Source organism: Cyprinodon variegatus, unplaced genomic scaffold (genome assembly GCF_000732505.1).
Source record: "Cyprinodon variegatus isolate N-32 unplaced genomic scaffold, C_variegatus-1.0 Scaffold4, whole genome shotgun sequence".
Classification (NCBI taxonomy): domain Eukaryota; kingdom Metazoa; phylum Chordata; class Actinopteri; order Cyprinodontiformes; family Cyprinodontidae; genus Cyprinodon; species Cyprinodon variegatus.
Genome location: NW_015150457.1, coordinates 1066782 through 1092042, shown reverse-complemented (window position 1 = coordinate 1092042; position 25261 = coordinate 1066782). Strand labels below are relative to the sequence as shown.

The following is a 25261-nucleotide window of genomic DNA, read 5'->3' as shown; positions in this document are numbered from 1 at the left end:
AAGGTCTGCATCGGCAAGATATACCAAGGGGGGAGCGAGTGGGAGTGGGGGACACGGGTTGTGAACGGGGGGGTTGGAGGGCCTAAGAATGGTACCCAGAATAAGACTCCAGAAAAACAAAAGGAACACTGAGATGGAGGCGGGTGGCAATGAATGCGCCTGTTTTACACTAATCCTCTGAAAGAGGAGAGGGCCAATGGGAAACATGACAGAGAGGGTGGAAAAATCTGGTGAGCATTGGAATGGGTAACATAAACCTCATCAGAACCCATAATAAAAGAACAAATGATATGACGAGATCAAAGATGGAAAGATGTCTCACAACAGTTTTTTTTCTCCAAATTATTCTCAAAGAAGTAGTCATTCTATAATGTTTTATTGTTTTATTTTCTCATTCTAAGCATCTAGTTAATCAATGTGGCATCTCAGAATATATCAGCTTATCTCCAGTATTTCCAGCAGTATTGTCATGTAATAAAAATCTATTTTTTTTATAGTCTTCAATTAATCTAAACAATCATATACTTAAAGTCACCAATAAATTTCAATGAAGACATTGACTATATGACTATATTACTAGAGAATTTGTCTTTGTTTCTTTATTATACACAATTTAGTTGAGTTGCATGAGAAATGTTTAGCTGAAACCGTTTTCAATTACAACTACTGAGGTAAGACTCCCAAAATTATGAGAGCGATAAAGGAAAAGCCAACATTCAAATGGGAAAGCGTTGATAGTAGTATTACATTTATGAAAGAAAAATATTAACAGAGTTAAATAAGCTTCTAAGGAGCTTCTGTACATGCCTAAGTAGCTACATTAAAGAGTGAATAAACAAGTCTTTTTTACGATTGTTGCACTAAGTTAAGCACATTTCCAAACAACTGGGGGTGGCATTCTATAGTAGTCTGTGTCTGCGTCCCTGAGGTGTCCATCTTCATATCTTCAGGTTTTTTCAGATTGCTTGTTGTCCAAACTTGGCTCCAGATAAACATATTGCTCAGTAATCAGTCCAGCTCTTTAGGATTGGAGGAAGTTGCTCATAGATGCTAAAAAGTGCAACATTATCCTGCATCTTTAATACGAACTACAGTCTTTTAGAGTTTTTAAATCAGTCTCATGTCTGTAGCTGCAACAGGCGTGCTTATGAGATGCCATAGTTGTTGTAGTAGGCTGCTGTTGCATCTGCGAGCACGGAAATGAGGCTGGTTTCTGTGGTGCTACTGGGACATGATGCGGCGGAGGTGGTGGCGGTCGATGCTACCTGGATGTGTCCAGTAACGGTCATGCCACTGCCTTGTTCTGGGTGGAAACCACCAGCGGTGGAGTTCAGGTATTGGTCGAACTCATTGCGGTCCACCTCTGCCAGAAGCTCAGCTTGGCTTAGCTGGTCTAAAGTCTCAAGATGGCCCTGAGTCTCTGGTGGGGGGGACAGTTGACCAAGGTGGCCCTGGTGATGCCCATGGTGAATCTGTGGGAAAGACGAGGAGCTGTAGTAGGACAGGGGAGGGCCAGGGATCAGCCCAGTGCTCCCAGTTTGGGACATGTGAGCAATGTGACCTAAGTGTGTGCCCCCACAGTGGATTTGGGTCTGAGTGTAGTCAGTGTGGTAAGGAGGTGGGCTGCCCATGTGTGTCTGATTTTGGTGGTGTTCATCTGGACAAGAGGCTGTGGATGAGCAGGAGACAGAAGAGCTGCCAGAAGTTGAGTAATAGGTCGAGGGCATGTGCTCGTGGTCCATGGCATCTAAGGGGGACATTTCGGGAGGTGTGGGCAAGCCATATGGGTAGGCGTCAAAGCTACTACTAGAGCCAGTGGGCTCTCTGAAGGTTCTCACACTAGGCAGAGCGGGGCTGGAGCCTGACAAGCTGCCGACGATTCCTTTAGAGCTGCCCTCGTCTTTGTCCAGTGGGTGACCGAGGGCCCGCTGCTCAGTCAGAGCGCTGTGATCATGGGCCAACCCACTCAGGAGAAATCCGGGGTCCACTCGCTTGCAGATACGCTTCAGCTGTTTCTTCCTACGGGGCCGATACTTATAGTTCGGATAGTCCTGCATGTGCTGCACTCTGAGCCTCTCTGCTTCCTCGACGTACGGCCTTTTCTGAGGAGGAGTCAGGGCTTTCCATGATTTTCCTGCATTTAAAAGATATGAAAGAAAATTATTTTATTTGAAGTAAAATCAGGATAAAAGATATTAAAATAAAGCTAGATATTTCCTAGTACTTTTTCATTGTTTTCATTTCCATGTTTTCCTTTTTCGCTAAAGCATAATGATATAAATAAGTATAATTAATTTTATCCCCAATGGTTATTTCAATTCGAATTAACGAAAGTTAAGCTTTTACCTTCACTTTATAGATTTGATTCTTCTACAGGGATGTGTGGGATTTAAATCTGTGATTGCTGCAAAAACTGTTAACCGTAACAACTAATTATAAAACATTATTATGAAAATATAGAAACATACAAATGAAGATGGTTTTTACTTTGTGAAGATATTTTGCATCTGATAAAACTTTTACACAACTTGATTTGTTGCTTTTTTTTTACAAAAAAAAACAAAAAAATAAAAAAAAAAAAAAAGAAAAAGGAAAAAAAATATATATATCTTATTTTGAGATAGAAATATGAAATGAATAACTAATGGTAAATACATTTATTTTGAAATACAGCTGGCTAAAAGTAATATGGAGTTAAGTTGATGTAAACTCTGTAAAGTTAAGATTTTAATTATTTCATTGCTGTTATGTAATAAGTAATTTAGTACTCAAAAACATAAGTTATGATTATCTGTTTAGATAAGTCTTGTTTAAATAAGACATAAAAAAAAAACTTTTGTAATGCAACAAAAGGCCTCAAAGGAAAAGTTAGCAGTAAAACAATAATAATAATAATAATAATAATAATAATAATAATAATAATAATAATAATAATAATAATAATAATAATAATAAAATTATTTTGCTTACCCAACATTTTGCTGAGCTCTGCATTGTGAAGGTCTGGGTTTTGAACCGCCAGCCGTTTGCGCTCGTCCTTGGCCCACACCATGAACGCATTCATGGGCCGCCTGATTCGTGGCTCCGGCGCCTTGTCCACGGAGGTCCTGTGCGAGACATGTGCTTCAGGGACATCTCCGTCTCCTGGAGGACACTCGAAAGACTCCGGCCACGACGAGTACGCGCTGATGAGAGCAGCCATCTGCAGCGCGCTCTCTCCTCTCCAAACTTAAGAAGCGCGTCTGAGTCTCTTAAACAAGTTGTGCGCTTTCTGCTTTCTGTCTTTAACCTGGCTTAAATCTTTGGAAAACTTAAAAAAAAATGTTTTAATTTCAAATAAAAAATGGTTATGCGTTAAAACAGCCTGGTGATAAATTCCTGAACAAATTTTTAAGAGAACGCACAGATGCGCACAAGCAGCTGCTCCTCCATGTGGGCTGTGATTCGCTCTTTCCTGGTGGATGGGGGAAGCGCTTTATATTTGAGGAGCAGGTTCCAGGAGAAACCCCGCTGGACTGTCGACTCCTCCTTGATTGCAAGTCAAACCCAGGGAAAGGAAAGGGAGAGGGTTCAACATTTCAACACAAGCAACTCCTTAAACTCCTAACAACACAACTCTTGTACCCTGCTGAACTCTAATATTAACTAATTAATAGAGCACTTCAAAACATGGCATTACATGGTTATTTGAGGCTCCTTGGAATAAAAAAGTGGATAAATTCACATTGAACAAACTAAAAATCTGCTTTTTGTGTTTTATTTTGGGAGGTTAATGTTAAACTAGATTTTGAAACATTTTTTCTGGTCTACCTGCATGACTAACTTACCAAACCTGTTTTACCGCCATCTCATCTTACAGAAAACTCTGGTTAAGTGAATTGTTGCATTAGACTATAGGCGTGAGCTTTTTCCAGTTTTATTATTTTTCATTTGTGTAAAGAGAAGTTGAATTCATCTAAAGTACACATTATCTGCAAAATTGAAGATACATTTAAACTTTACGGCCTATCAAAATAAAGAACAAAAACTCGCTTTTTTCTGCTTGGACTGATCACTCTGAACAGAGTTTTTTCAGACCAAATAAATAAAACAACAGAGCCCACACAGAGACCAATCAGTTTCCTTCTGTGACCAACAGCGGCTGCATATCGAATCCAGGAGTTCCTGTTGACAGGATACTCTCAGGCTGCAGTGGTGGAGGAGCTCACACTCCCACACACACTCTCAGTACTTAAAACCCAGCTACCAACCTCAGGTCACAAATTATCTTATCTTTAATATATTTGGTGATAAGAGAAACTTGACCACAGATTTAAAACACACAATGTGTTTTTTTTATTTAATTTTTTTATTAACACGTAGCTCAAGTCGGAATCTGTATCTTGTGGAGAGTCGTGCTGCCCCACTTGTTAAAGAAAGTTGTCAACTTTAGTTTACCCCCCACAGGAACAGGATATGGCACCTGAAGGCACAGATTGTGCATGATGCGGGCATATCAGTGATATATGGGGCCACAGTTCCTATCTCTGTTCAGACTTGGGCCATGTTGATGTGTTACCAGTGAAAGTCAGAGATTAATGCTCAGGTACAGTTCAGTCAGACAGCTAATAGACAGAACAGACATACATTGTAGATGTTATATTGCACATAAACTTAAAACATAAACATCTTTCTTAAAACACCAAGGATTGTGTTGGGTAAACTACATAACTGATGAAAGATTTTTATTTTTTCAAGGTGTAACATATACATTTGTTTTATGTATTCCTATATGGATCACTGCACAAAACTAATATATTAACATATTTTTATGAAACATGAATGATCTAATGTCTCAGAATAAAAACTACAGATTTTTGATAATCTTATGACACAATAAGCTGAAAATGTTCACTATTACGAGTAAAGTAAATAATTACTTCAATGTTAAAAATGTCTTTACAAACAAAATGCAACAAACGCTGCATAATTTTAAACTTGAGTGTTTTGGCTGTACTGTCAATTTCAGACGACCAGGCGGATCTGAAGAGAAATGAACTTTAGCCTTTAAAGTGTTTTTTCCGATTTTAATAATCAAGGACGCATTATATTACGTATATATGCATGCAATTGACCAATATGAGCAATAAAACTAAATAAGAACATTGGCCACTCCACTGATATAATTAGCCAACAAATAAGGCAGTTTTTTTAGACAAAAGATGAGAATGGATGTATGGAATAAGCTTGAGCCAGAGGCCCTCATGAAACCATGTGATGCTGGAATCTGTCACAGATCATGAAATAAAAGTGAAAGTTTTGTTGCTGTGTTGTAAAAGTTCAAAAATAGACAGCCACACTGCTAGGTCGAATGACTGCAGGACAGAGGGGAGAAAACTACAGTGTGAGTGGGTCTGGGAAAAAATATATGTATTAGTTATTGGCCAGCGGAGTTGAAAATATCAGCATGTTGGCCAAAATTGCAATAACGTGTGTCCTTAATAATGATAAAAGGTTGTTTGTGACCTTTTAGGCTAGTGTTACATTATTCTGTAATGTTGCCATCTGTTGCTCATTTAAACATTCATATGTGGGGGAAAAAAAGGTGCAAGAAAAAATTAATTAAAATATACTTTATGTCCGTAAGGAAATGTGTCAAAAGCAATGTAAATTAGAAAATGAAAGCATACAGTTTTATACTATAAACAAGCTAAAATTGAGGTTATGTTATTTAAATTGAAATTGCTAACATCATAGAAATGTTATTAAAGTCAAGTGAGTCACACTTCTGAAAATAAGTATGCTTGTTCAAGACAGTAGTTTACAAATGCACTAAATTTTTTGCTTGCTTTAGATCAAACAGTTATAGGGTATAACTCACCTCTTTGAATCTTGGCAGAAAGGAAGAACCCTTGTGAATTGGTTAACTGTAGACCATATTTCTGCCATTGGCTCTATTGCTTGATGCAGCTCCTAAGTCACCCAGAGATCCTCTTTTGTTTAGCCCCTCAGTCCTTCAGGATTGATCCTGTCCTGCAAAAATCCCATGGCTTCTGCTGATGTCTTCAAAGACACAATCAGCATTTAGTTGATCAAAAATGTTCGTTTTGAGACATTTCTGTTTTTCATAAGGTTGAATCTGTCTTTTTTGAGCATACGGATTATGTAACTTAAGTTTTGACAGATAGACCAAAGCTGCTCCTCCAACTTAAAGTGACCTAATAGGCGTGTGACAGAAGCAGTGCTGCCCTCTGTGCCCACATATTTCACCTAGCCAAAGAAGAAAGTGCATATCTGTAAAAACAAACGCAGCTATCAGATCCAAAACAGAGAGACTTCATATATGAACACTGGTAGATTCTTTGTTGGTTCATGACATAGAGACTTTTCTTTTTCTCCCACTTTCGCAGTTTAAAATCCCCTCTTACCGGTACATTATTAATGGATGAGAAAAATCCAGATTAGACCTTCCAAGGGCAGAAATTCTTGATAACTTCCAGAAAACAAAAGGATCTATAGTCTATAAATCTATAATCTGGTTCAAGTAACGTTCATATTTTGATGAACTCCCTTTGCATGCATAGCAAAATTTTTTGTTTTGCAGATTGTTAGTTTGTAGAGATGAAACACTCTATACAGGACACATTCTTTTCTCTACTAATCTTTTGGATTTTTCTATCATTTTTAGAAATAAACCAACATTTTTTGTGAAGTTAAAGCATTACTGAAGAACTTTCTGTTGTGGTTGATTTTGTCTCCCCCCAGGTAGATTGAACTTCACTTGTTTCCAGTGGCTGATTCCTGTTGCGTTAGGAAGGTAATCAATCTAACCATGTCATATGACGATGTTGAAAAGAGGAAACGTTTAACACTGGATTTTTAGCATAGTTGCTTAGTGTCGGTGACAGCGAAAAAGACCCCCCCCCTCGGGCAATGACAGATGTTACATTCAACTAGTAAATAAATAACAAAGGTTATGAAAATATTTTACGAATGTTGAAATTTAATATAAAGGTAAAAATTTGTGTGTTTGTATTATATGAACAAATTATGAGAACTATCTTTATTACTGAAGGGACCAAAACTTACCTTTTATTTGTACATACCATTTTATTCCCTCTTACTGGGTCCTTAATCTTTTAAAAGACTTTTTATGAAGTTTTTTTTTTTTTTTGCATTGATGATGGTGTGACAAAAAACTGAAATAAAATTATTTTCTTGTGGCCAAAAATGAAGATTGACCTCCAGCATTGATAAGGCTTAAAGATAAGCTATATGAACACATGGATAGAATTGCCCTAAGTGGTATAGGATATATAGACTGTGCGTAGATTCTTAAAGCTGAGAGAAATTGTATTTTGTGTTCACTTAGGGAGCCTGAAAGCATGTAAGACTAGATTTTTTAATGTAAAAGTAGAAATGTGATAAACTAATCAGGAAAACAGCACAAACCTGGCAACAGCGAGGGACATCTGGCAAGAATGGTGGCAGGAAATGGGAGAGGAATTAGCACACCTGACCTGATGTACCTAAACAGCCAGTGTTGGGTTAGCCAGGTATTCTAACACAACATATTCTTTTGTCCTGAGATTTTGAAACACACTTTCAGATCATTTCAACACAAAAAACCCAAAATAGACACAAAGAACACTACATTTCCATATGCAATACTGGAAACCAGTAGCTTCTCCTTTTCCTCGTTTGACTCATCTCACACAAAGCTGTCTTACAGGTGTCATCAAACAGGATAGCAATGTCCTGCGTCAGATCCTTTAAAACCAAAGTAAAGTAAAACATCTGTGACAAATAAAAAAACTATCCCTGAGTAGGTATGGTGATGGGGGAGTGGCGGCCTAGTGGTTAGGGCCAAGAACTTGGAATCTTGAGGTTCTGAGTTCAAGGAATTTGAGATCAATAAAGTTAAATTATTATTCTTTGCAGCTTCCACACTTGAATAAATTTTTTCTACTGGTGTCATTTTATTCACGACATAATATCAGCTGATTGTATAAAACAGAGTCAAACCACATGTGCCTTTCTTTATTTAGAAGCATTAAACTGGACATTTGAAAGATTGGCTAATTTCATGTCATCTTTCACAAAGATTGGGCTTCTACTTTTGTACCAAAAATGACAAAATGGAAGATAAAGAAAATGTGAACTTTTGTTTGAATAAATAGTAATGCATGCACATACTGTATTAAGAGACCATGGTAGCTGTATACTGATATCATTCAAGTTACAAAGTTACAGACATAAATCATTTCATTTAAGCCAGCTCATTAGGCACATTTTACATGAAAGTTTCAAAAAAAAAAAAAAAAAATCAATTAAAAGTTTAGGTTTACATGTTCAGATTTCATTTGATCAAATATTTATAAATGTAAAGCTTGAAAATGAGAGCAGATGGCATGTTTTTAGGAAACTTGAAATTAGAATCAACTCCGCCCTATTCATTATTTTGTCTCTTCTTTTTCTTTTTCTTAGATTTTTTACTAACCACTTCCTCCTCACACTCCTTCATACCACTGTGGTCCTCCTTATCCTGGATAACTCTGCACTCCTCATTTTGTTCAAGCTCCATTTCAGCATGTTTCCGTTTTTTCTTCTTGGAGAGCCCTGGTTCTTCACAGTTCATCTCCAGAACACTGGTGGAGCTACAGTTTTCATGTTCATCACTGATTTCTTCTGTTTTCCTCTTCTTTTTCTTCCTTGAACATGAATTTTCTTGGTTTTCCTTTTCTTCCTTTACAATGGGAGGACTGGACTTCTCTTCCACAACCTCCAGCTCCTCTTCAAGCTTTTTCTTCTTCTTCTTTTTCTTCTTCTTTTTTTGGGGCTCATCAGCATCATTGTTGCTGTTGGGGGCTGCATCAAGCTCCTCAGCTGATGTTTCTGTATCCCTTTCTTTCACAGATGCAGCTGAACCTTCAACACTGCGAGCCTTTTTGAGCTGTGCCATGCGCTGCGCAAAATACTCCTGCATGCTTAGAGAACTTGTTACAGTTTTGGTTATTGACTCAGCATCCAGTTCAGATGAAGCAGGAGTTCCTTTTTCCTCTGATTCAACTGGAGACTCGCTCCTGCTGCTCTCCTATGCCACAAAGACACAAATAAGAACAGTTATTTAAGGAATCATCAAATACAGAGATTGCACACCATCTTAAACAAAGGAGATTAAGTGATTGTCAGTCATCATATTAAGATTACCCCAACAAACCAAAGAGACTGACAAAGCCAGAGAAGGATGTTGAAACAATAGGTGTTAAAACCCTAAAAAAGGCACTATCAACAAAACAGTGACTTTTCTTTATGCATCCAGCTGCATTTGTTTGCACAGTCAGCACAAGCTGTCATCCTTCTGTAACAGGTCCATCTTTTTTGATGAGAAACTGTTACACAGATTCAAGTTTTAGTTAAAACATCCAAATAAAACCAGATCCACAGTTTGGCTTGGCTGACTACCAGAGCAAGAAGAGGAAATCAGTACTGCCAATCAACCTAACCCAACATGCTCTAACTTTAAAGGTAATATCTCATTCTACACTTTCCAATGTATTCATTTAAAAAATGATTAGCATTAATAGTCATTCTTATTGGTTTTTTGTAAATAACGCTAAAAATAATTTGTCAATTACAACATTTTACAGCATACCAACCCCTTGGATGTCTCTGAAGACATGCTAAATAGCAAATCCCACATTTATGGTTATGTTCTGTGTAAAGACTTGTTTCAACTTTTTTTATTAAGAATCAACAATTTCATCAGTTAGGGCCTTAAAATGACCAAATTCTGACCTGAGAAGTATTGAGTGGTGACTGGGCAACCCAAAACTAAAACCTTTGTCTGATTAAAGAAATGACTACAAGTAGGAGACGCGTGTGTGTGTGTGTGTGTGTGTGTCCAAGTTCAATTCAATTTTCAATTCAATTTATTTATATAGCGCCAATTGACAACATGTCATTTCAAGGCACTTTACAGTTCACCAGCTTATACAGTCAAATTGATTTAAAGTTTTTTATCTAAGGAAAACCAGCTCATTGCATCACACTAAGCATGCTTGTAGTGACAGTGGAGAGGAAAAACTCAATTATATCAGCAAGAAAATTGAAGCAGAACCAGGCACAGTATGAGCGGCCATCCGCCGAGGCCGACTGGGGTTCAAGAAGACAGAGTAACAGCAAAAACAGTAGGAGGTTCTCAGCAGTGAAGAAACATACAGTAAGAAGTCCAAAATGGCAGATAGAGGTCAAAGGGTCATAAACCTTTCTATAGAAGTGAGTTCTTGACCTTACATTTCTTACCCTTATCTAGAAAATGCAGACAGCCATCTCCATTAGAAATGATATACATGCTGTTTAGTTATAAGTCTAAATAAACAAACAAAAGAAACCACAGCTTAAATCTCTTGTCTATAGCCTGCTGAAATATAAAAATGCCCAGGAAATTTGAATATTTAGGTTTAATAACGAAAATACAAAAAGATCATGTAACCATGATCAGCTGTAGGGGTGTAAATCACCAGCTTTATCACAACACTTATTTCAAAATAAGAGTTTTTTTTTGTTTGTTTGTTTTTAACAAACTGCATTTTTTGGTTTAGGGGCTTTGACTTCAGTTTGACGCAATTACAGTCATACAGTTGTCTAGAAAGGCTGAAAAAAGTTAGACCAAGAAAACATAACGTCAACTTGTTTAAGGCTATGTTACCCACTGCTAATGTAGTGTGATTGTTAAGACATTAACATTAACTTTTACTTATTCAAAGCTATGACCTAAAACAGTGAGGTGATAATTTCTTTCCTGGACACAAATATTACACTTCACTGATGACCTAAAACTTGGCCATTTCCTAATCCTGAAGTTATTTCTACATTCAGGCTTAAGGGTCAAAGAGCGTAACAAAACTCAGTGATCTTCTGTTCTGCAGTCAAGGACAAAACCGAGTCAGATAATAAAATCCTAGATCCAATCTTTAGGTTTGGCATTAAATGAGGCCTATTTTAAAACTGTTAGGCAGAGTGCGGTCCAGATTTTACCGCCACTGCATGTACAATTTGTCACCTCACCCCTATGACCCATTTGTCTTCATTTTCCTAATGGCCTACTCAATGCATAATGATTTGTCGAGAAGAATACAGGAGCTCCTCTGGAGATTTGCACTAAACAATGCTGCCGCTTGCTGCTTTATCCAGGATGGTGAAGTGGATTGCATTTTTCACAATGATACAGATTAGAGATAAACTGAAAACACTGAGCTGTATGGTGCCATTTCATTGTTTGGCCTTTTAGGCTTTTATGTACAGATTACACCGTTTGATATGGACAGACTGGCAGTAAAGTTTTGCACATCTAACTTTAAACACAGAGTCAAGTGGATAGATGTGCAAAAAGCTTTACGGCTTAAGTAGGGCTAAAAAGCGAATATTGCTTTCTGAGATGAGTATTCTCCAATCAAATGAAATATTCCAACAACTTCTGTGATGAACACAGAACAAATATATTTAAATGTAGGTGATCCAAAATGCCAAGGCCAAAGAAAGTTTCCCACCACCTAGGACCTTTTCCAGATATAACCACTACCTCTAACAAGGGGGATATAAATCCCTTCAGGTGAGGTGCCATTAAACAAAACTTTCCAGCTTCCCACTAAAAATCTATACTCCCCGTTACTGCACAATTGCGTCCTCTCTACTTGGGAGAGTGAAGATGAGGCTTAGAGCTGACAGCGCCAAACAGCATGTAACTGGGATTTAGGGAAGATGGCTGGGGGCCACTTTAGAGCTGCCTGTGAAATTACTCTCTGGAGAGGGACAAGCTGAATGAGCAAAGGGAAGAAAGAGGGACGAGTGACGGAGAGAAACATCATCATCAGGGAAAGGTGGCTTGAGCTCGGTATGTGGTTCTTCCTTCACTGCCTGGGGATTCCATTAGACTCTGACACGACAGCAGCTAGAAGTGCTGTGCTGTGCACAGGCTGGACAGACATAAACACACTGATCCACTCAGCATTACTGGCTGCCCCGGAGATCCTTTTTGGCCTGAACTATTGGGGGCGACAGGCTAATAGGAAAGTACTTGGTAATAACGTTTTTAGGCGCCTCTTTGCCCCTAACTTACTAGTCAATGAATTCTATGCTATGTCATGCAGTCTTGGAATCAGCAAGGAAGATGCATTACAGAAATGTATATTTTGAGTACATATTATCAAAACAGCCCCCTCTCCTTAAGAAATCTGTTTTTCTTTAAACGATTTCAAATGTGTAAAATACATTTGAACTTTGAGCAATAGAATCAAGTATATGATAACTGTTGCTGCCAGTTCAAAGCAGCTTATTCTGCTATTGGCTTGTTTGGCTGAATTGATTGAATGATAGAGGTAAGAAGAATCGGATTTAACAACTTATTCATTTTAAAACAAGAACCTAACAGCTCCCCTCATATTCAGCAGGTCACCATCTTGGTCACACACTGGTTATAGATAGCAAGCTATTCTTCAACAAGCGTTTGCCACAAGTCCACCAATGTGGTTGTGTTGTTTATTCTAGCATTAAAGGCACACCCGAGCTGATCCAAGCATTCGAAGAATTTAAGGCAGGACAACAAGCAGCCCAATTCATCCACCCAATCTCTTCGATCAAGGGGAACGTGCAGACATTGTGGGGGAAAGGGTTTGTTACTTTGCATGCAAGATGAATTGTAACAAGTTTTGCAAATTCACAAAGTCCTGAAAACACATGTGGCCAGAAGACAAGAGATTGCATTAGCATCATGGCAGAAATGTTTTTGGACCAATGAAATGCAAATGTTTTAGAAAAAGCGATTTTTGCCTTGGATGGGAGAGGTGTAAAGATGCGTGCTCCTCCCGACCAGATTTGGTAAGACTTTGATTTATCATTTAACTTTGCTGGTTCAAAACAAATCAAGCTGCTACTGCTGCTGGGATTGGCAAAAAACAAAACAAAAACAAAACTTGACATGGTAAGGAGATAACTAATCTGCACCAAGAATTGTACTAAACATCCCTCCCTTTTGCGAACACTTTCTTCATTTTCTTCCAGATTTATACGTGCAGAGTTCAAATAGATCTACACTTATCAATTTGGTTTATGCCAGCTTACAGTGTTTGGGCCCCAAGAGAGAATAATAAGACTGGTTGCAAAATTTTATTACTGCAGAATCTTAAAACTCTTGACATTAAAACTTCCTCATGGGAGGATAAAATTAATTTTGTACAAATGGATATGCTTCCCCGTGCATCACGATAGCTAAACATAACATATCAGTGACATGCAGTAACATTAAAGGAGGTTGACAACAAATGCCCGTTAGATCAACTGATCAGACAAAATCACCTAAATACCTCCAGCAATTAATTGTTTTACAATTTATTTTAAGAGATGAGCCTAAATAAAAATATTCTTCAGTAGGAAGAATGCTTGCTGAGTGGGGTGAGCCATCAGTCGCACACAAAATATGATGCAAGATGGTAAGATCGATTTTCAGTGATGGTTATTTATATTTATTTGCCCACAGTAAAGCCCGGCGTACACTGTGCTCACACTGTACGACTAAACCCTGCGTTTAGTCGTACAGTGTCAGCTCACAGCTCACGATTTATGTTCGGCCTGACGCTCTGATGCGATCTAACTGCTCACACTGTGCGACTAAAAACCACGTCGGACTCAGCTCCGCAGTGAGATGGAGCTGCTCTGTAGCTCTCTATCCTGAAGCCAAACAAATAGAAGAGGAATATGAAGCTAACTATAGCGTAATTTTGTGCTGAGGGTCCTAGAAAAAAAGGGCAACAACGTATTTGGAAAAAGGACGTGGCTGAGCAGGCGTGGCTGCTGCGGTCCGTCAATTTGCAGACGGAGCTGCATTTCACTCATTGCATCCCTGCCACCCTGCTGTGTTTACATCTGAGAGGAGGAATAAAAAAAAAAAAAGAATCCTTCTTTGCGCATGCGCCCTGAGCGATTTGCCCACGGGAGAATATCAAACATGTTTGATATTCTCCCGACCTCACGATTCCTGATTGGGAGGTGGTGATGAGAGGCTGATCGCCGCTCGTAACCCCCTGTACACTAAACGACTCACGACCCGATCGAAAAATACTTACACGACTGGAAAATCGCCCCGAAAATCACACAGTGTACGCTGGGCTTAAAAGGGCTGAAGATATTGGATTTCTGCACATTAAAAATGTCTAAACATTTTGCATTCAAGATGAAAAACCTCTTTTGTTTGTTAATAAGCTCTATCCAGAAGTCCTTAAAGGGCACATTTTTATCTTCACTTGGTTTAAATTCTGTTTAAAATCTCCTTTAAGGAACCTTTTGCTATAAAATCATTAATCAATTACTCAAAAAAAAAAGAACCGACATATTAAGCTAAATAGTTGTTAGTTGCAACCCTAATGGAGAGCGAGAGACAACAAATTACTGAAACAACCAGGAAACAGGCCAGATATTTATCTAAGTGAACGCTTTTGTTTAAGCCTATTATGAAACCCTGTCAACCCAATTCCTGTCTTTCAATACCGTAGAACATAAAACATACTGCTTATTTTTTAATTAAAGTCAATAGACATGAACTGTTGGTTATGAGGATTGAAGAGCACTAAGTCTAATTCCTGACCATCTTGGACATAACAGAAACTGATTACTTCAAATGTAAAGCTTATTTAACTTTAAATTAATGTGAAAAAAAAATCTAAACACATTATTAGCATATATTTTTTTTCCTCCTGAGGTAGAGTGTTTTGTAAAAATAAATACAATTTTACAGAAAAACTATTCTTCTTTGCCCTTGATTAAGCACATTTTTTTTAGATTCTTGCTAAATTTAAGAATAGCAACAACAACAAAAAAGGCAGAGCTGAGGAGCAGAGGGCTGGAGAACACACCTCTTATCAGGCCGTATGTACTTCTCCTCCCACATCATCTCCTTCTCTCCACCCAGACGCAGAAGCCCAGGAAAAGGATGCGCTCAATGCACTGTGTGCAGCACTGAGATAAGGCTCCTTCAGCAGAGAAGCGGTCTGGCTGGCTATCAGGCCCTTCCTGATCCACTCACTCCCCTGGCGGGGGATAGGGTTAGGCAGAGAACACAGGGAGGGGTCCACGGAGGGTCCCAAAGAAAAGAGGAGGTTGGGAAGACATTCAACAGGACGCCTCCTTTAAGACACTCCAGTTTGATCTCTTCTCCGCTAATGTAACCAATGGAAAGCCAATGGCAGCACATGTGCCAAGACAACAGGGCCAATTTACTGTATTCAGGGTGGGATTCAATCAAGCCAGAAAAAATGAAGGAAAAGGTTCACCAAGTGGGTCTAAAACTTTTCTTTCCAGTGAGTACCGGTAATGAAAAAATAAATAAAATATTGTCAGATTTGTTATATATTTATATAAATATTTGCAGAGGAAGCATCCTACCTTACATTGATCCTGATCTAAAGAGTAAAAACCAAAAAACCAACAGCTTTTTTAAAAAAGCTGAACTTTAAAAAGTTCTCAATAAATTCTAGTACAATGTACCTCACAACTTTTACATGTTATGCATTGATCTAAGCATGTCTGCAGACAAAGGGAGCCATAAGCAAACAATGATTAATACCACCAGATATTTTAGATACAAAGTTGTCCAATAGTACCTTCAAACGAGAACTTTTACTGTATTTTACCAATGGAGCCAAATCTGTACAAAGATTATCTTTCTTAAATTCTTCACTAAGTAAAATATTTTTGGGTATCTTATTACATAATGATAAAATGCTTATTCTTCACTGGTTTTACTAAATCCAACCTGTTGTGCAAAGCCATTGTCATTTAAGTAGGCGGCATCACTTACTCTTAACATGTTTTTAAAGATCTTTCAATATACCAGGGTTTATACTAGGGGTGTAAATCACACCCATCATGGCGATTCGATTCAGTATCAATCTCCTGATCCAACGATTCGATTATTTTTGATACTCATGAATACAACACGATACGATTCAATTAATTGGTTACTTTTTTTTTTTTTTTAACCTTACAGGCTAGACAATGTTTCAAATTCTAAATAAATCAATGAAAGCTGTAATAATGTTATGCATTTTATTTGAGAAAATACAACAAACAAAAGATGTGGCAAAGGTTGCTTCAAAAAATACTGCAGCGCATAAGTGCAACAGCAGATAAAGTAATTAAGTAGGCCTATACTACATGCAGTACGGGTGTCAGAATTACATCCAGGAGCAAATGGATAAAAATGGACTGGAGGAAAAAAAAACATGAATCGATACTATTGCTGACGTGTCGATGTATCGGATCGTCGGCTGTTGGATCGATGCATCGATACAAAACGATTATTATTTACACCCCTAGTTTATACAGGAATGAATAACTCAGATTTAATGCTTTTTAATGCTATTTAAATGCTCTTAGAAATAATTTTAATGCCACCAACAGGTACCCGTCGACAGACTGCAGCCATGTCCCGAATTCCTCGTTTTCCAGCCACTTTTGTTGAAATTTGCTTTTTTCCCCCCCATTCTCTAGCTTTTTCTCCGACTCAGGTTTCTTTTCTGAACATACAGCTTTGAGATCAACTGGAAGCAGTTCCACGCAAATATATCGTGATATAATATGTCTGACGAAATTGTTTTTAATAAACAATTTTTTTTAAATAAAGCATTTAAATGCCACAATAAACACATTTAATGAATTTTAATGCCAATTAAAGCCTTAATTTAAAAAATAATAATTTAATGACTTTTGATGATTTTTAATGACGCACGGAAACCCTGTATACACAAAGCCTCCATAAAAAAAGCATCTTTCTAAGCCAAGAACCAAAGTTAGTATTTGTTGCACATAGGAAAACCCTATTCAGTGTCAAGATGCTAAAGGTGTTTAAAAAGGTTGGCAGGTTTTTGACAGGCTAACACAAACTGACAAATCAAAGGCAAGAAAAAAAAAACAAAAAAAAACACAGCAGCATAAGATACGGGACCAAAAATCTGTCCTTTGGCAGCAGACACGTTACATCGGTTCCATGGCTATCTCTCTAGATGCTTGAGATTCTTAAGCATTCTTTTGAAGATGTTCTAAATAGAAGCATAAACTTATTTCAATAAAACCACCCATGGCTAATGTTAAGTTGTCTATACAGTGTTGGTTAACATCAATAAGACTAATCCAATGAAATAAACTTAAGATGCGTAACTAACAATATGCATCATGGTGTTCACATCCTTTTGTGCGCATTAATCAGTCCTTAACTTGATTCTTTTCATCTCAACAGTTCAACCAAACCCTTCTAGAGGGCCCAAACATCAAACTGTTTTCTGTTATACGACTCATCAATAAGAGCTTACTTCATGTAAGCGCATTTAGCTGCAGTTTTATTCAACAGCAAGTTATTACATGTAGAGGAAATTTGTAAACAAACGGTATTGCATTTCCTGGGAAGGTAAGGAATTGCATACCATTACATATCTTAACAAGGTGTAAGAAAATGTTTACTACTTCAAATTACTTCAATATGAAACAAGTAATTTTAACTAACAAGCATTTCAACTTGTTTATTGTAGTTTGATTGTGATAAAGATGAGCCTTTATCTCTTGGAAAAACAGCCTCTTTGCAATGCTTGCTTTTTTTTTTCCCTCAATAATTTCTCACCAATATTGGCTGGGTGGGTAATTGCATGAGAGTTGCCCTCATTGTCCTGCCACAATAATAAATCTGGTGATACTCGAGGTCTATGGATCAGGGCCTGATTAGCCAGCTGTCTCTCCCTGATGAGCATAAGAGTCCAGCAGCCCATCGTTCATCGGCATGATGTGGGTGGACAGAAAAACAGGTGGAAGACTTAATCCAAATAGTCGGATCATTCAATTAAACAATTAGACACTTTGAAATAAAGGCTACACCTTTAAACTAATCTCAATATGTTCTTTATTTCTTTGTAAATAATTTCCAGATAGTATACCCAATCTAGAAGAAACAAATAAAACATAATCCCTTTCTATATATCATACTTAGCTTAAAGCAGGTATTGCCTTGAGTTTAAATATAAATATGGGTTAAATAAAAAAAACAGCAATTTGTCCGCAGTGCTGGAACGTAAATCATAACAAATTAAAACAATATTATGCATGCAGCTTGTTCAACACAGCAAACGTTTGCAGACAAAAGGCCCTCATGAACACTGGGGTTCCTCACTGACCCCAGGGAGAGAGGAAGGAAGGTGTTACGTCTCTCAGATGTGCTTCATTAGAGTTAAGAGTCAGTGATGAAACAATGGTCCGTGACTGTAAACAGACGTGAGGGTCTAAAATGTCTGGATGGTTTGCTTCACCAGCAGTAATTATCCAGCTCTCAGAGTGGAGCTTCGACCCGTAACTAAGAGACAGATCCCGCTTTTCTTTTTGGTCCAGCACTAATCTCCAAGTGTCAGTGAAGTGGCACTGCCAGCAGGGAGCAGTCCACAGATGCTGCCATGGAGGCAAATGGCAATGGTGTGATGCGTGTTTCTTTCTTTCTTTTTTTTTTTTTTTGTACATGGGTGGGTTGTTCTTGGTGGGTCTTGGAATTTTCAGCACTAAAAGTAAAAGGGTCTGTCAACAAATATGATCAAGGCTGGGAGCACTTTTGGTTCCGGAAATTAGATGCTATCTTAGAATGAACAGACTGCAATAAGTGCAGCACCCTGCTTGAGCGCATTCAAATAGCAGCCACCACGCTGCAGCGATGCACGTCTACCATCTCAGGCTCTTTCAACAGATCAGTATTATAGGATCAGAGAAAACTGATGGATAAGGGATAAAATTAGCTTCCTCCCTTTTACTAAAAGTAGACCAAAATATTTTAAATGAAAAGGAAAAAGTGATATTGTTCATGAAGAAAGTTGTGTAATTAGTCATGATCAAAAAATTCTTTTTAAAAGTTATAACATTTCCAAAGCTTTAAAGGCAGATTATTTACCGTTATCTTGATCTGAAAATATCCTGTTTATTCTCAGCACCACGTGTGCAATATGGTTTACACTCTTTAAAAACACTTTGTTACTAATAATGTATTAATACACAACAGTCTGCTTTTGAATAAGTTATTGGATATTTGTGGTTTAAAGAAATAAGCAGCAAAAATTAAGACTTTGTTGTCCCCAAGGATTTTTTGTTTTATTTTAAGAACATTTCCAACCTCACAAATGTATCCTTAACACCTGAACACCTGTACCACAAAATTTGCCACATTCTTAAATTCTGTTAGCAGGACAAACAAATAGCAAATAATGGGATGGCTCCAATGGGATAAAATTGTTTTAGACTACAAACTTCATTTTTCAAAGAGAATTACTCTAAATATGTTTTATTAGTCATTAATAGACATTTTCTCAGACTTTATGTCTAATTTTTTATTCATTAAACATAATTTTATCGTCATCATTAATATCACTGCAAGATCTACTCTAGAATAAACAATCAAATTTAACAATAATCAGATTTCATCTGATCATTATCAAATCTAATAATTATGTTTTATCTCCTAAAAAATATAGTTATATGTTATTAACTTGGACCAATTATTTTGATTTAATTTATGCATATTTAAACTTTCTTACAAGGTTATGACAACTTCTTTGCATTCTCAGCGATATAATTATTAAATAACTGCCACCTATGTCACCTGTTTTATAGTTGCACAAATTTATGAGGCAAAAATAAGATTTTTCTTTTGCTCTGTCAGCAAACTTTTGCAGCTTTATTCCACCCATCGGCTCCTCGGCGCCTTCAGTGATGCGCCTGCCAAATGCTCAACCCTTGTCGCCCCTGCTCCATATTCCTTAACACAGTCGTATCGGGGGAACCCGTGCCGACGGGCTATCCTTCATGTGGACGACGCGTGGGCAGCCGACGCCTGCAACAGGTGCCACCCGATGAGGCCCGATCCCCCCATTCTTTGTGCCTGAGCAGGAGTGGGAGTGGGAGAGGCCACAGGGTCACACTGACCCGAAAGCAGTGCATAACATACCCACCGTCTGACTGGAGGTTCAAACGTCAAACAAGGCTGGTACCAATTTAAGCTGAACCATATTTCTTTTCTGACACCAAGGGAGTACAGAAATAACAAATGGGTTAATGTTGGAGAACCAAATTTTTTTGCTGATGTCAAACAGAAAACGCAATCAACATAAGACTTAAAATGCTGATGTACTCTTCCTGCAATCAAGTCCAAACTCAAACTGTAATTTTAGAAATGTTTAACAGGAGGAGTAAAATAAACCTAGCAACGAATCTTGAGTATTTTTTGTGGATATTCAAGATTTATTTTTTCACAATTTTATATTTTAATGTTAGATTTTCATCTCATTATTACAAGGCATATAGTACATATTTTTTCTCTTACTCTTTTGCAAAAACGAAAAAAAATGAATTGAATATGAAAAAAAATAAAACTCCAGCTTGTTTCCACCTTTCAACTGAGCTGGCGCCTATAAAAAATGACTAACTTTTGTTGATGTATGAATCGGCGGGGAGTCTATTTATCAGCAGGCCCTCTGCGGTCGCCCGCTTGGGTCCCTCAAGCCACAAGCCGCGTCGCTCCCCTTTGACTGATTAATTAGCCAATCAGAGGACATTTTTCACAGGGCGGCAGAATGGTTTATTTCAGCTAATGCCGGGCTTTCGAGCCGAGGCCCGTTGGAGCCTCGTCGGCTCTTTCGGACTGCCTGAGTGGCTGGGCAGAGGGGCGAGGGAGATAAATCAAGCTGGGCTAGCCCTCCATGTGGCTCCCCTAACTAAACCCCCTGAGGAGGGCACAGAGAGCAGGGGAGGTGGAGAAGGGGGGAAGGAGGAGAGCAGGACGGCCAGGGGCACTGCTCGCCCGCCGATAAGCTCAGGGAGCACGGGGGGTGCCAATGTCCCTGCATTTAAAAGGGGCCGGGCCTTTTTGATATCTCGGCAGAGAGAGCCTGTCGTTTGTCATGTGGTGAGTAATTGTGTTTAGGGAAGAAGAGGAGGCAAGGGATGGAGGAGGTTTTGCATGTGTAGGATGGATGATGGATAACAGAAAGCCCAATAGATGGACAGGTGCTACAGAGCAACACACATCAGACACGGTGTGTAATTAATGGCTGCCCTAAGCGTAGTTTTTTAGGTGGCTAAACAATAAAAGATAAAGCAGTGGGTGAAGTTATGGCCAACAATTTATCTTGCTTAGTTAGCCACCTGTGTGCGGCAAAAAGCCTTGCACCTGTAAAAGAAAGCTGCATGTCTTCAATGAATAACTATAATAAAGATGCTTAAAATCTCATACTTAGATTAACTAAATGTTCGCATTTGTTGGAGTGTACAGCGTCTTGCAAAAGTGTCGTTACCCCTTCAATTTGTTTTTTAAATACAATATTTTGTTAGATTACAACCACCAATTGTGATGCATATCACTTGAATTTTTCATCACAAATTAAAAGAAGTTAGTAAATAATTGTGGAGTTGAAGATGGGTGATAAAAAGTTGGGGGTTTGTTCAGATTTAAAAACAGCCTTTAGCTGCTTTTTAGCTGCAAGCTAGGAACATGTAGATACAAAAGTATTTACCCATTCTTTTTTACAATACAGCTTATGCTCGGTGAGGGCGACAGTTTTAAGCTCTCCTCTAAACTCTGAACTTTGACTGGACCATTCCTAAGACATGAGTGTGTTTGATTGAATTCATTTAACTGCGATTCCACGTTGGGGCTGTTGTCCTGGCAGAAGATGAACCTCCTCCCGTGTTAATAGTGATCTGCAGCTTCTCACAGGTTTTCTCTAATTGTCCTTTTGATCTAACTCTAGACATCTTTTCATCCCCCTCCAACCAGTTCCCCTGCCACCTCTAAGGAAAAGTTTCCCACCAGCATGATCCTACATGCAGGTCCAATCTAAACATTGGGTCTCATCTGACCAAGGCACCTGCTTTCACACGTTTCCTGCAGTGGGGATTTCTTATTGCTTTGTTTCAACTGTGGTTTTCTCTGTCACTTCTTAAAAGCAACATCTGTGGGAGGCACAACTGATCACCATCCCTTCAAATGATTGAGAGCCCTGTCAGTTAAGGCGTCTCTAAGGGTTTGTAGTTGTGTCATATCCCTTTTTTAATTAACCAAAAATATGTTCACTGTACTGATTTGAAAACTTCCACAAATTTATCCCTGACCCATTAGGTTTATTTCTAGATCTTTCCGACAACGTTCAATATCAAATAGAGGCCTAATCAGTACACTTTTTTACAAAATGATTAATAAAACTCAGGTAGTCTTAAATTAGACATTTATTGTCACCTGAATCTGAATTAAGACATCTGTGAAGCACTTAAAAAAAAAATCTCTATTATTCAGTATCTAACTTAATGGCTGGAATTTTACTATCAATTTGATATTGGCTCAAGTGTGATGTTATGTCATGATAGCTAACTGTTAACGGCTACATGTGAAAACCGGATAAAAATCTGTATATGTTCAAATGTTATTTTTGACTTATTCAGTGCTGCCTTTGATGAACAGAGGACAGCTGACTGCATGTGTGTGTGCACTTGTCTTCTTCATGGAGTGTTGTGCAGAGCGATAAGGGGTGAGCAGGAAACATCACTGCGGAGGAAGGAAAACACCCGCTGTGGGGGGGACTGGTGGAAGGGATGCTGGAGAGACAGTCGTGGGTGGTGGTTGAAGAGCTGGAAGATTCATGAAGGGGAAAGAGAGCAAGTCTGGAGTAAACCATGAAGAAAGCTTCCGGTCCTCGCCTCACCAGGGCCGACATATGTGTTACAGCGTGATCAAACACTGTCGACCCCTAAATCCCAATCTGTATATATCATTTTGCAGCAAACAAATTGCAGACAAATTCGTAGATCAGGCAAACAGCCTAAATCCTGATTGGTCAATCACAGTTCTTGTTATTTTCCACAAACCTTAGATGTTCCACATGGCCTTGTGGGAAACTATTGTAATTGTTGCTATTGCTTTCAATAGGGTCAATGGTGTCCCTCCTGGCATAAAAATAAGAGCGCATAACCGAACGATTAGGGGGGAAATCATGGTGTGTATTGCTTGTATTTCCAATGTTAATCAGCTAGGGAGCATCCCCTATTGTCATGTTATGGCAGAGCACCTACAGGGGAATAGAGGGAGGTTTTTGTGTACAATTTATGGATTTCCAAGATGCCAATTTCCTCAAGCCAAGTGTTGAGATAAACAAAGGAATCCCGCCAAACGTTTTTTATGAGCTGCTGTCCAGAAGGTAGATATGTCACAGTCCTATTGGTTATCTGTATTTGGGCGATTAAACTTGAGAAGACAACTATTTGGTGACATCAAGATTTATTCATTCATAAGACAACATAAAGGTTTGCAGTTTGTTTCACCATAAAACACAAATATAAACCAGTAAAATCCCGAGTAATGTTAATTTGCCACGTTTAATCAAATGTGTTTCCTGACTAAGCAAAGTTCAGCACTAATTATACCAAGTAAACATGTTAAAACGTGTGTTGGGGGGTAGTAAGATATACACTACGTAGTTCTAATTTAACAGTAATTTTTAAAGTGCTACTTTAACACTGCAAAATTTACTGTGTGTAACGTCAAGTAATAGTCATCATGAGCGAGCTGTGTTGAACGTTAAGATGTCACAACGATGAGCTAATATAAAATGCTCTTTGGTTGGTTGCCAACACAAACAAGCAAAGATGGCATCAAGCCTTTGGAACAGGTCATGAAATTATTTAAGTGACTAAACCACTGAAATTTGAACCTCCCATACCTATTGCTACACAAAGCTGAAGGGAAAAAAAAACAAGTCCAAGCAAAGTGCAAATGTTGCAGCTTGAAAATTTTCTTGTCAAAAAAATTACTAGGCATTGTACATAAAAAAGTTTAACAGATATGGCATCAAATTATTTATTTCAGACTATGCTTTAGCGTATATTGTGCTGCTCCAATTAAAACCAGTTGCAAAGTTCTAACTGAACTGGTGGTTAAGGATCCATCTGGAGGCATACTACCCAAAAACAAGTCCCAACGAAAAGAGGTATTATTTATCTTTGCCGATGTTTCTGTATAATCCAATACCCTGAACATGTGATAAAAAGGAAAAGATGTGAAATTATTTTTTCAAAAAACAGGAACATTTCAGTTATTTTGTTATTTTTTCATGGTATAGTTCTATTATTTATTTTATTCAGGGTTACCCCAACAAATTAGAATTTTAAATTGTAAATTATTAACCAACCCAAGCTTTTAAAAAGTTACCATAATAAATAAAACTTTATTTGATTTAGTAACCTTACAGTTTACCAAACTAAGCAATATAATCACTCAAAATATAGGTATGGTAATCCATAAAAAATAAAAAAGAATAACCATATTACATAAGAATGATATATAATAAAATGTCCATCTACTGAAAAAAATCTACTAATATCCTCAACATATAAGGTAAAAATGGAAGCTGGGATGACCTGAGCTTGTCAGTTTCTGAAGTATGAGACCCCAACTATAGAGTCAAAAGGCAAAGTGATATCTGAAGTGACCAACTCCTGATGCCAAGAGCAAAGAAAAAAAAAGTTTTTTTGTGGGCAGCATTGCTTCAGATTTTTGCAGACCTCGACATAATTTGGATTTTTCCTTGAATAATCCCTTCTGGCAGGCACATCCACCTGATGCGACAGTCTGAGACAGAAGTAGAAAAACGAAGAAGTGTGAAGGAAGAGACGAGTGAAAATCTCTTAACTGGATTTAACTGCTCTTGCCACCATCAGTGGCCCGTTGGCAGCGTTAAAGCTGTTCACAGCAACATGGCTAATCTTTAGCCAGAGGCAGCTCAGGAGCTGGGCCCTGCAGAACCCGAGGGATCTAACTACCAGAGTGACTGTTGAGGACATCAGAACTGATGGTCACCAGCAATTACTGAGGCAGATAATTCTAGCCACCTGGCCAGAGGTAAACCATCTCCTTTCTGAGTCCTAACTTTGTTTAGGTTAAGACTGATCAAAGACCAACTCACTTCATTTTTTTAAGAGCAATAAGGAGTAATTAACACTCAGCATCACAAATATTATGATAAATGTTGAATATTTGATATTATATTTTCATCTGAAACAAGAACTCAAACTTTAACCAAAAAAGACAAGCTTGGAATTCATTGTATTTAAGCATCAAATGTTTTGCTTACCTGCTCCTGGTCTTTAATGGACCTGGCCCTCTTCCCAAAGATGCAATTAAGGTCTGTTTCACTACGGGATGACAGGTCTTTACCTA

General features: G+C 38.1%; 2 protein-coding genes across 2 annotated transcripts in view; both read right to left on the bottom strand.

Annotated features, from left to right (window-relative positions):
* Nucleotides 1-3446, bottom strand: sox7 (SRY-box 7). Its single transcript, XM_015371696.1, has 2 exons — nt 2971-3446; nt 1-2134 (listed from the first exon to the last, which is right to left on the bottom strand). Exons 1-2 carry the CDS (start codon nt 3200-3202, stop codon nt 1146-1148), a joined length of 1221 nt encoding a protein of 406 aa, XP_015227182.1. The 5' UTR covers nt 3203-3446; the 3' UTR covers nt 1-1145.
* A 4894-nt stretch (nt 3447-8340) lies between these two features.
* pinx1 (PIN2/TERF1 interacting, telomerase inhibitor 1) overlaps nt 8341-25261 on the bottom strand; it is a 27937-nt gene continuing 11016 nt past the window's right edge. Inside the window, exons 6-7 of the mRNA XM_015371748.1 lie at nt 25176-25258; nt 8341-9073 (exon numbers count right to left, since the gene is read on the bottom strand). Of these exons, the coding sequence (XP_015227234.1) occupies nt 8429-9073; nt 25176-25258 (728 nt within the window). The 3' untranslated portion in view covers nt 8341-8428. The remainder of the gene's footprint in view (nt 9074-25175; nt 25259-25261) is intronic.

Excerpts from the sequence above, each read along its gene's own strand:
- sox7 (XM_015371696.1), bottom strand. The coding sequence starts at position 3,202 with ATGGCTGCTCTCATCAGCGCGTACTCGTCGTGGCCGGAGTCTTTCGAG. Across the intron at positions 2,135-2,970 it reads AGAGCTCAGCAAAATGTTGG|GAAAATCATGGAAAGCCCTG; the intron begins GTAAGCAAAATA and ends TTTTAAATGCAG.